General features: G+C 44.4%; 1 protein-coding gene across 2 annotated transcripts in view; it reads right to left on the bottom strand.

Annotated features, from left to right (window-relative positions):
• Positions 1 to 1440: 1440 nt before the first annotated feature.
• The window catches only part of LOC134064112 (kinesin-like protein KIF20B), a 32194-nt gene continuing 23154 nt past the window's right edge, over positions 1441 to 10480 (bottom strand). Inside the window, exons 31-35 of one of the 2 annotated variants that reach the window (XM_062519918.1) lie at positions 8050 to 8124; positions 6194 to 6268; positions 3254 to 3377; positions 2729 to 2853; positions 1441 to 2089 (exon numbers count right to left, since the gene is read on the bottom strand). In XM_062519918.1, coding sequence (XP_062375902.1) covers positions 2009 to 2089; positions 2729 to 2853; positions 3254 to 3377; positions 6194 to 6268; positions 8050 to 8124 — 480 coding nt within the window. In that variant the 3' untranslated portion in view covers positions 1441 to 2008. The remainder of the gene's footprint in view (positions 2090 to 2728; positions 2854 to 3253; positions 3378 to 6193; positions 6269 to 8049; positions 8125 to 10480) is intronic. The other variant, XM_062519919.1, reaches the window with a different exon arrangement.

The following is a 10480-nucleotide window of genomic DNA, read 5'->3' as shown; positions in this document are numbered from 1 at the left end:
AAATATCATCTAAGAACAGCACCGCAGAATGCCTTTCTTTTGCCCTGTTAGGCTGTTTTATTTCCTTGGTCATGTCAAACAAATAATATGATGTGATGGAAGTTTGTTGTTTTATCTTTGCTTGCCATTGCATTTAATAGCTTAAAACATTTAGCTTTCTCTTCACACAACTCTGTACATGCATCACAGTTTAATAAATACGAAATAATGAATATTAAGAAAACATATTTATTCTTCTAAAGATGAATTGTATTGATATAAAATAACATGAACATCATCAACGTTCATGAATGTATTATTGCAATGTAATCACAGCTAGAAATTGTGCCATATCAACCCGAGTCTCACAGACCATCAGCTCTTCAAGTGACTGTCTGCTCTGCCAAGCACAGACCATAATAATTTAATTGATTCACACAAAGTTCTAACTCGTTGCTAAGTGATGTTAAGCACTCACACGTCCAAAAGAAACAAAAACACACGTCCCTCCCCCAAAAAGAATTCCACTGTATTAGTCAGAGTCAAAGATCATAGAGCGCTCCGAATGTGTTCCTAGGATACATCAAACTGACACTGATGAATCTACGTTCTGAAAGTTGAACAAAGTTAAAGACTCAGCTCTTTTGTGGCTAGCGTACTAACTCGTCCACTGCTGCACCATATAGCGAATTTCAACCTCTGATTTCGTGGGATCAAGTTCTGCAGACATTCTGACCACTAGATTCCCTCTTTACCGTAACAAGCCTGAGATGGTGCTGACAGTTCACAGCGCATTCAGACCTGGCTGCAGTGCCACAGCGACTACACTAAGCACTATGTGACGACGCGACAAGAGAATCTGTGGCTTTAATTACGCCCTTGTTGTTCTCTCCCAACACACTCTGGGAACTACAGCCTGAGAGTGAGTGTCATTAAGATCAATTATTGATGCCCACCCTCACGAGGAGGAGCCCCGTCCCAAGTGGGGAGAAGAGGACAGCTGTGCACAGAAAGCTTGGTGGATGTGCCCATGACTGTTCCATTCCTGCATTTTTTATGAGAATAATACAGGGAGACTGCACCGGGAAGAGATCGACTTCCCCCCTCAGCAGCTCCTGTACTCCACTGTGCCTCGGCTCATGGAGCCCCAGACACCCATTTGCCGTGCTCCAGCGGCTGAGCAGATGGCCAGTGCACTGCACTGCGGTGCGCGGATGCTCCCCACTCTGGTCCCTAAGGCCAGTTCTTCAAACGAGTCCTGGAGCAGCGAGCTCGATCTGCAGAGGACCCGGGCCTTCACCTTTGCCTCTGTCGCCCGGGTTACTGTACCTGAGGCAAGGCACAGCTGGGTCAAGGTCCTTAGGTAGGAAACTACATGTACTGTACGCCTCTCAGCGATGACATGGCACTGACATGGTGCAGAACTATAAAAAGATGACATGGGCGAGTTAGATGCACAAGTGTTTATTTTTGTGATTTTGTGCGAATATGATGTGTATTTTACTACAGGAAAGAATATTGCATGAATACATTCAACCAAACCCAGGTTTCTGACAAATCACATAAAGGCATTGCATTGTTTGAAAAGTTTAGGTTAGTGTAGGGAGGTATTATATTAAATATGGTACAAATATTGTACATCCTATTGATTAAAGAGTCTTAAGAGACGTAATATGCTATGCTAGTATGTACAAGTCTTTATGAATCTACATGCAGTCCCCTCACCAGAGCTGTATGATTTGTCAGAGACAATATGTTTGTCTCTTTCTATGTCTAGTTGACCTTCATTATCAACTAAATGTCGACTAAATAATTAAAATTTGTGCAATATATAACAATGATACACAAAAAAATACAAATATGCCATTATATAAAACACTATGTGTACAGTAAAAAAAAGTGCAATGTTTTTTTTTTGTTTAAAAAAAGGACTATAAAAAATAAAAACCACTGTGCCACAGGAAGTGACTTAAATGTGTTTTGACAGACCAAACCAAACCGTATCGATTGGCTTCCCTTTGGGAGGACTTCACTTTCCGAATCGGGAGCGCAGTCGTCTCTTTATGACGAGGTGGTCACTTTCCCTCTCCTCTGTCTCTCGTCCAATGATCTGTGAGATTGCACAAAGGTCAGTGCTCTCAGCAAACTCACAGGCGGAACATTTTTTCTAGGCCTATTCTATCCAATGACACAATGTGGAGGCCATTTCATTGGAAAGAATGCAAGACTTATATAATATTTATGTAACATTATTCAATGGAAATCGGGTGATAACACAGGCTGAAGAATGGGCTATTCCATTATAGACACTGATTCTACCCCACTGAAAACCAATTGAAATTCTGTGAATAACTAACACAGTTCACATAGAGTTATGTTACAAAAAAAAATACAATCAAACTTATAAAACAACAGGGCTGTTTGATTAAAACCACCCATTAGAGCTTATACCGCAATTTCCCGACTATTAGCCGTGGCTTATACATTGATTTTGCAAAAATTCTTCCGCTATGAGGTTGATACACGGGGATAGTTAATATGGTATTAATATGTTTTTTTTATTGTGTCTTTTAACTTGCGTAAAACACTGCCCTGGGGTTCATACACAATGCGGCTTATACACGGGAAATGACTGTACAGCCCACGTACCCTCACAAAAGTGGTGAGTGGGGTTTTGAGTCCAACCTGAGTGTTGCACTTGTCTCAGTGAAGGTGAAAGACGACTCGGTGAGAGAGTACCAGTGTTTACCTGGTTGGCAGGTATATCCATGGGGGCTGAGATCGATGGGTGGTAGAGCTTCTTTTTGGGCCGTTTGGACGAGGTGCCTCCATCCCCATCAGAGCGTCCACTCACCAGCCCCATGATCTTCTTAGCTGTGCAGATGAAGGAGAACAAAGAGGACAAACGGGTCAGTTACTTGCTTTGCCACTGCGGGGAATAGGAAGTGCCTGCAAGCGGAATCACAAGACCAGAACTCTCTTTCAGTCCCCCAGCTCTCAAATGGTTCTTTTGCATAATTAATGACTTTCAAGTTCTCTATCTCAGCTTCATTTCTTAACTCATTTCCAAATGTAACGTTTTAGACATTTTAGGGTTTCAGCTTTTAAAAATGGTGTTATAATAACACTGCTGTTCCCTGCCATGGCAAACTTAATTAATGAACTGGAACTGATGGATGCAAATGACGTAGGAGGAAGGTACTGTACAGTACACTTGGTCAGTTCGATTTGTAGCAGGTCGGGGTCAGATTGAGAGAGACGGGCTCGAACTGACCTTTACTGCCCAGGAAGGTGGGTGAGCTCTGCAGGAAGTCTCCGATCTTCTGCAGCTTGCCCTCTCTTCCACTGCGCAGGCTGGACTGAGAGCCATGGGAGGCTTTACTGCTTGGGGCAGGAGACTGCAGCACAAAAGGACAACTCTCTTACACACAGCCTTTAGATTTGAATTTAACATGTTCTCATTTTAGTGGGACAGTTAAGCAGAGAAATGTATCACTTTGTGATAAAAGCATCAAAACTAATACAGTTACATATTTGACCATGAATCTAAATACATACCGTAATTTCCCAACTATAAGCCGCGGTTTATACATTAATTTTGCAAAATTTCTTCAGCTATGAGACTAATACATGGGCGCAGTTAATATGATATTAATATGGTTTTATTTCTTTTAACTTGCATAAAACACTGCCTTGCAGCTTATACACAAGGCGGCTTATATGCGGGAAATTACTGTATAGCAAGGCATATTCGGTACCACTGGAACTGTAATGTTAAATAGATTAAGAATATTAGGCACTTACAACTCCAATCCTTCAAAGAGAAAATGACAGAGCTTTTAACCGCATTATAATCAATAGGCCAAAATCATATTACATTACATTCATATAGCTTCAGGGTATGTAATATCAACACCTCATCAGAAAGCAAATATAATCCCCATTACATAACTGCAAAAAGGTTCTCCATTGTTTTCACAGTTAGCATTTTAAAATGATATCAGATTAGTAAACGTTTGCTGATAATGGGCAATGTAGATATTGCATTAACGATCAGCCATTTCTTTCTACAACAGAACCCCTTTATACAGTAATTGTGTAAGCACATAACGTAATCTGAAAACAGTCGCCCTGATTTAAAAAAAGAAAAACAAAAAAACAAAGCAACTGATCTCAGCTGGTATTCTGTTTAATACTGGAATGGACATTCCTAAGTGACCCCAAACTTTTGACCGGTGGTGTATATGTTCACAGTAGTTCAGCACAGGAGAACATAATAGAGTCAACATAACATAACGATAATCTAATCTAATTCAGTTATGAAATAATGCCATTAATGTTCCCAGAAGCCGGTAGAGGAACGAGCGTGTCGCACGCATGGCACATTCCAAAAGAGGCCTGTTTCGTTCAGATCTGCCACTGCCGATGTCTGGCCATGTGGCTATTTCACGGAGAGCGCTTCGTGGCACGCGTTGAACGCACTCACCCCGGGGCTGAGAGCCGGGGCAACAGGAAGAGGGGGGGCATGGATGGTGATTCTCATGATCTCATGATTACACTGCCACTGGGCACTGAGCACCTGCGGGGCGGATCAGATGGCCATCATGCCATGTGATTAGGGTATCAACGGGTACGGGGCTCCTGTGGAGCAACTCAGACGTGAATGTGCGCGGTCTTCGTGATCGTCAGATCCGACTCACAATTGGATATTTTTAGGGACCATCTGAAGCAGAGGCCGAAAGGGCGTTTTTTTCCACTGCATTGCCACAGAAAAAGGGGGAATGGGTTGTTGAGTGGCATATGTAATGCCCCCATGCTGACAGGTGCTGTGCCAAGCTGTGCCAGGTGCTCCTGCCAGTCTGAGACCAGATGGATGTGCCCCATGTTTGTGATCACAAATGTTAAGACATAAAAAAGAGCATATTAATCTAATGGATAACCACATTGTTCTCATTGCTCTGGAAATCCAGAGTTCTCGGCAAGATTTGAATTTGCTCAGCGAGTCAATCAGTAATGATGCTCATTAACCATGTCCTTGGAGGAGCCGAGTTGCACCAATCACATCGGTGTATCTGATATGCGAGGGCCAGAGGCGATCTAAACAGATGACAACTGTAACGACTGTAGCGTGGGAGCCGGGAATCGGTCAGTAAACATTGGTCGTAGTAGTGTTATCCAATTGTGTGCAGTGATATTTTGCATGTTTGTTGCCACCCCCTGAGTTGGGACATTTTTAGTATTCATTAGCCAGACCCTAAATCTTTTTGGATGTGGATCTGGATTTCCAGGCTAACCAAGACCTGGCATATTAAAGAAATCAGGCTTTGGAAGTCACAGCTCTTGAAATATTTTGTTTGCACTAAATTTTTCATATATTTTGTTTTATCTTGCGTTCAACATTTATCCTAAAAAAAATAAATCATTTAGTACATTTCGTACTTGTATTGCCTCCATAAATATTTTAGCAATATTAGTCATACTGGTATAAAATTAATTTAATACTATAGAGCTAGAAAAAGTCTTACTGCTGATAAACGAGCTCCATTTTGTTTCACAGCCTTGCTCTATATAATATTTTTCAGGAGACACTAAAGGGAAAATTCCACTAAAGCAAGAAATGTGTGCTTTATTGTCTGTAAAGACAGCACTTGGTGACTGCTTCCCTCTATCCATAGTTCATTTCACCCCACCTTTTATGTCTCCCCAACTCCTCTCTCAAATTGCAACATTAATGAAAACAGCTATTCACATTCCCACCGATGATGTCACACACTTAAAGCAGACGCTTACCGGCAGTGCCGTGGGCCACACACCTGGAACCATTATGACAAATCCCCGCAGGTGTGTGTATGTGTGTGTGTGTGTGTGTGTGTGTTGTGTGTGTGTGTTGTGTGTGTGTGTGTGTGTGTGTGTGTGTGTGTGTGTGTGTGTGTGTGTGTGTGTGTGTGTGTGTGTGTGTGTGTTTGTGTGTGTGTGTGTGTGTGTGTGTGTGTGTGTGTGTGTGTGTGTTGTGTGCGTGTGTTGTGTGCGTGAGGGGGGTTAATAGCCCATCAGAAAGCCAACACTGGCTTTGCTGAGACACACGACTTCATATCAAAGCTCGGTGGAGAGTTATAGAAGACCAGGCGCACTCGGGACCTCATGAATAACACAACGGGACTGTTTCCAGTTGGGCAGCTGAGTGGCCACCTAAGACTCCTGGCTTGGATCTCACCTCCTCCTGGTGCATGGCCAGCTTGGGTGTCAGCCTGGACCTTGTGTTCCTCTTGTTCTCGCTGTCCACCGCGTCCTACCGAGAGGAAGGAGACAGAGTCAGAGTCAGCACCAGCCAGATGACAGAAGGGAAGGGGGGTGGGGTGAGGAAGGAAGGAAAACAAGAGCTCACAAGAGAACACATTGATGAGTAAATCTAGTGAATGGAACCACATATTAGAGTCTTTATGCACTCAAACCGTTTTTTATTAACTTAAAGAAAAGACATGCAGTCCTACAGAAAATCATAGTGTCACGTCATTAGCTTTAAATGGCCTCATCAGCTTTAAAGGTACTGTGATCAATAGATGTGTGAGACACGTTAAACAATCGAAACGACATTGTGAAATGATGGGTGCAGTGCAAGGGATTAGAGTGATGTGACGTGGTGTTGAGTATGGGTGATGTGAAATGCGTGCTACTGGATCAGAGGCGTTTCGATGGCCTAAAGACAGATGGAGATGAGGTGGCAGCTCGGGATTAGAGCGATGTGACGTGGTGTTGAGTATTGGTGATGTGAAATGCGTGCTGCTGGATCAGAGGCGTTTCGATGGCCTAAAGACAGATGGAGATGAGGTGGCAGCTCGGGATTAGAGTGATGTGACGTGGTGTTGAGTATTGGTGATGTGAAATGCGTGCTACTGGATCAGAAGCATTAAAATGGCCTAAAGACAGATGGAGATGAGGTGACAGCTCGGCGCGCCCCCGTCACACGACCACGACACATACGCCACGTCCGAGGCCACAAGTGAGAGAGGACATGACGGCGGCGGTGAAGCGAGGGGGCGGCAGCAGCAGCAGCAGCAGAAGGGAAGTAATCAAAAAACAAACACGGCTCCATTGTTAATGAGGATGAAGAATGCATGCTGGCCCGAGGCTGCCTGGTGGCGGGCCGGGGGAACATGGGAGGCTCGGTGGAACGGAGTGTCAGATGCAAGGCCAGCAGTGCACTCCCATTAAAAGCATCTTCAATCAGTCATCGGCCTCATCTATCTGCGCCCCTCTACCAGGCCCAACGCAAGCATCGCCATTTCCAGAAACACACACGCACACGCACACACACAGACACACACACACACACACACACACACACACACACACACACACACACCTGTCCAAAAACTACTCAACAAAAGCCAGACGGACAATCTCTAGGCTAATAAGTGGAATGAAGAACTAAGTGAATCAAAAGACTGGGAAGCGTCTTTCAGATGAGCTCATTAGCGGGGCTGTGTGGTGCTGTGGCGCTGGGAGCTGAGTCCCACTGCTGGGGTGTGTGTGTGTGTGTGTGTGTGGGTGCCCGTTCCAGCCCACTGCTGGGGCTCTGGCAGGCTTGGCGCATGTGGCACCTCATGACCAAGACTTGGAGGCCCAACGCCAGAACAGACGTGACGCGCGGCGCCAATTACACCCGTGAGCTTCACCGCGCGGGGAGGGAAACAAACAAACAAACAAACAAACAAACAGCCAGACAAAACAAACACACCTTGAAAGTTCACCAATTATAAACTAGGATGGTCGAGAGATAGGTGTTTAGGTGTGTGCCTCTAAACTCTATTGATTGAGCAGAATTAAAGGATAATATTCCCATACAAATGGCAGAATTAAAGGATTTCTGTGTAAATACCAGAATTGAAGTAAACCCAGGTAAATACCAAAGCCTGATTATCCATCCTATGAATTAAAGCCCGATGATAAGTGTTGATGGCTGGACTGAATGGTAGAATCATTGAATCGAATGGATGATTTGAAGGGAGAATGAGGTGATGGGCTACAGGCTAGATGAAGAAGATTTCAAGAAGGAGCAGAGGAGGGTACCTGTGTGTTTTGTTTGGGTGTTTGAGGTGTTGCTTTATTGTTGTTCTTGCTGATTTTCTTCCTTAAACTGAAAGACTTGTGTGGGGAGAAAACACAAGCACAAAGGTTTCCCTATTATTATTATTATTATTATTATTCTTTTTACAAAAAGCATTTGTTTTAGGACAGCTCGCTGCACACAGGGGAAAAAGAAAAACAAAACAGTCACATCTGCTCAGCTGGACTCCTCACAGGACACCTAACATTTGGAGGACATTCACGTCAGTCACGTGTCATGATCCCGTCGTTTCGATTTCCCTCCACTCCCCTCACAGAGGACACCATGTCGGACTCAGACACAGTCTCCGAGACCAGACAGCATTAAAACGCGGCGGCTGCTTTGCATTCCCCTTCCAGACAACAACTAAGGGAGATGGATGGTGCTGGAGGCAGAGTGCTACTGCTGAGGACAGTAAAACGCCCCAACTCTAGACTTTAACCTCCACGCACACCGGGCTCTCACTCAAATGTCCAATTAGATGCGACTCGAGCTGCGTATGTCTGTGAGGACATCAAATCAATGGGGGGTCAATGGGAATCTACCGGCGTAGCTGCAGCAATTAATGAGAATTAACCACAACCCAAAATAACCACATCAATATTCAACGGCCTGCACACTACGATGCGTACTCAATGGAGCAGCCACAGCTAGGCACTGCCCTTCCAGCTGACAAGAGCAAGCCCCACAGGGAGCCCTGCACCATGCGTTACTGTGTGGGCCACTAGGGGAAATAGTGAGTGTGTGGGCGTGAGTGTGTATATGTGTGTATATGTGTGTGTGTGTGTGTGTGTGTGTGTGTGTGTGTATATATGGGAATGTATGTGTGTGTGTATATATATGTACTGTATATACATGGGAGTGTGTAAGTGTGTGTGTGCGCATATATATATATATATACATGGGAGTGTGTGTGTGTGTGTGTGTGTGGTGTGTGTGTGTGTGTGTGAGGGGAAGACACACTGTGAGAGCGGAGACAAAGCCCCGCGGAGTGGCGGAGTAATCCCACTAATGACTGCTGTGCTGACTACTGCTCCTCCCTCCCCACTCACTCCCTCCCCTCAGCACTGAGCTGGCACACACACAGCCCCACGCCGCCGCCCCGCTCTGGCACACCGCTCTGCTCACACACACACACACACACACACACACACACACACACACACACACACACACGCTACACACACACACACACACACACACACACACACACACACACACACATACACTCTACACACACGTGCTACACACACAAACACACGCGCTACACACACAAACACACGCGCTACACACACAAACACACACACAAACACACGCGCTACACACACACACACACACACACACACACACACGCAACACACACACACACACACACACTACACACACACTCTACACACACACACACACACTCTACACAGACACACAAACGCTACACACACACACGCTACACACGCACACACACACACACACACGCTACGCACGCACGCACGCACCCACGCACACTTGCCCTAGACACTGTACACAGGAAATTACATAACACATTTGACATGTTCGCTCCAGAGCGACACAAACATGGCACATGGCTGTTGCAATTGACTATGCCATTCACCATTACCAGTTACACCACAACACACTCACTATAATCAACACACTTCAGCACAGTTTAGCATCAGGGCTGGAGGAGGACAGGAGTGGAGATCTCGTCTAAATGTTTAGATAATCAATTTCATCTAATGTTGTTGGGTCAGAGCAGAGGCCTCGTCCATTTGAGTGGTCAACACTGGTCTGAATCTGTGTTAGTCAAACACACAGATAAGGGGCTACCTGTCTGCCAGGTAAAGAGACCAATCCTACATCATCATATCAGACAGCACCATTGTGCAAACTAAGGCAGTGTGGAATGCAGCAGTTAGTGACTAGGGGTGCATGAGGCGTTTTATTCTGCTGCTTATTCTCAATGTTAAATGCACTTAAAACCTCAACTCCATATTACTGTCAAGAAATAAAATACAGGATCATTTAGCTTATATATTATTAGAGAGCATGTCAAACACAAAGTTGGAAATTCTTTTCTTGACTTCTGGAAGACCGATTTCAAAAGTCCCATGACCATTCAATCGTGACTTGACTGAGCACTAGGCATAATTACACTATAAAAATGACCTTAAAAAACATTTTCAGGGTTTAAGACTCAATTAGGAATACACAAGTATTTTACAACCAAGTATTTTTCAGATAAAAAAAAAACTAAAAAAACATGGCTCTTCTCAAAGAACAATGAAACAACCTCAACAATCTAAATAATGTCTCATTACTGACAGGTTTTAAAGACCAGGTTTCCAAAAGTAGACTTTCTTAGAATCCAAGACGGGACCAGAGCTGATGCTATACCAC

Source organism: Sardina pilchardus, chromosome 18 (assembly GCF_963854185.1).
Source record: "Sardina pilchardus chromosome 18, fSarPil1.1, whole genome shotgun sequence".
Lineage (NCBI taxonomy): Eukaryota > Metazoa > Chordata > Actinopteri > Clupeiformes > Clupeidae > Sardina > Sardina pilchardus.
This window is presented reverse-complemented; position numbering and strand designations above follow the sequence as displayed.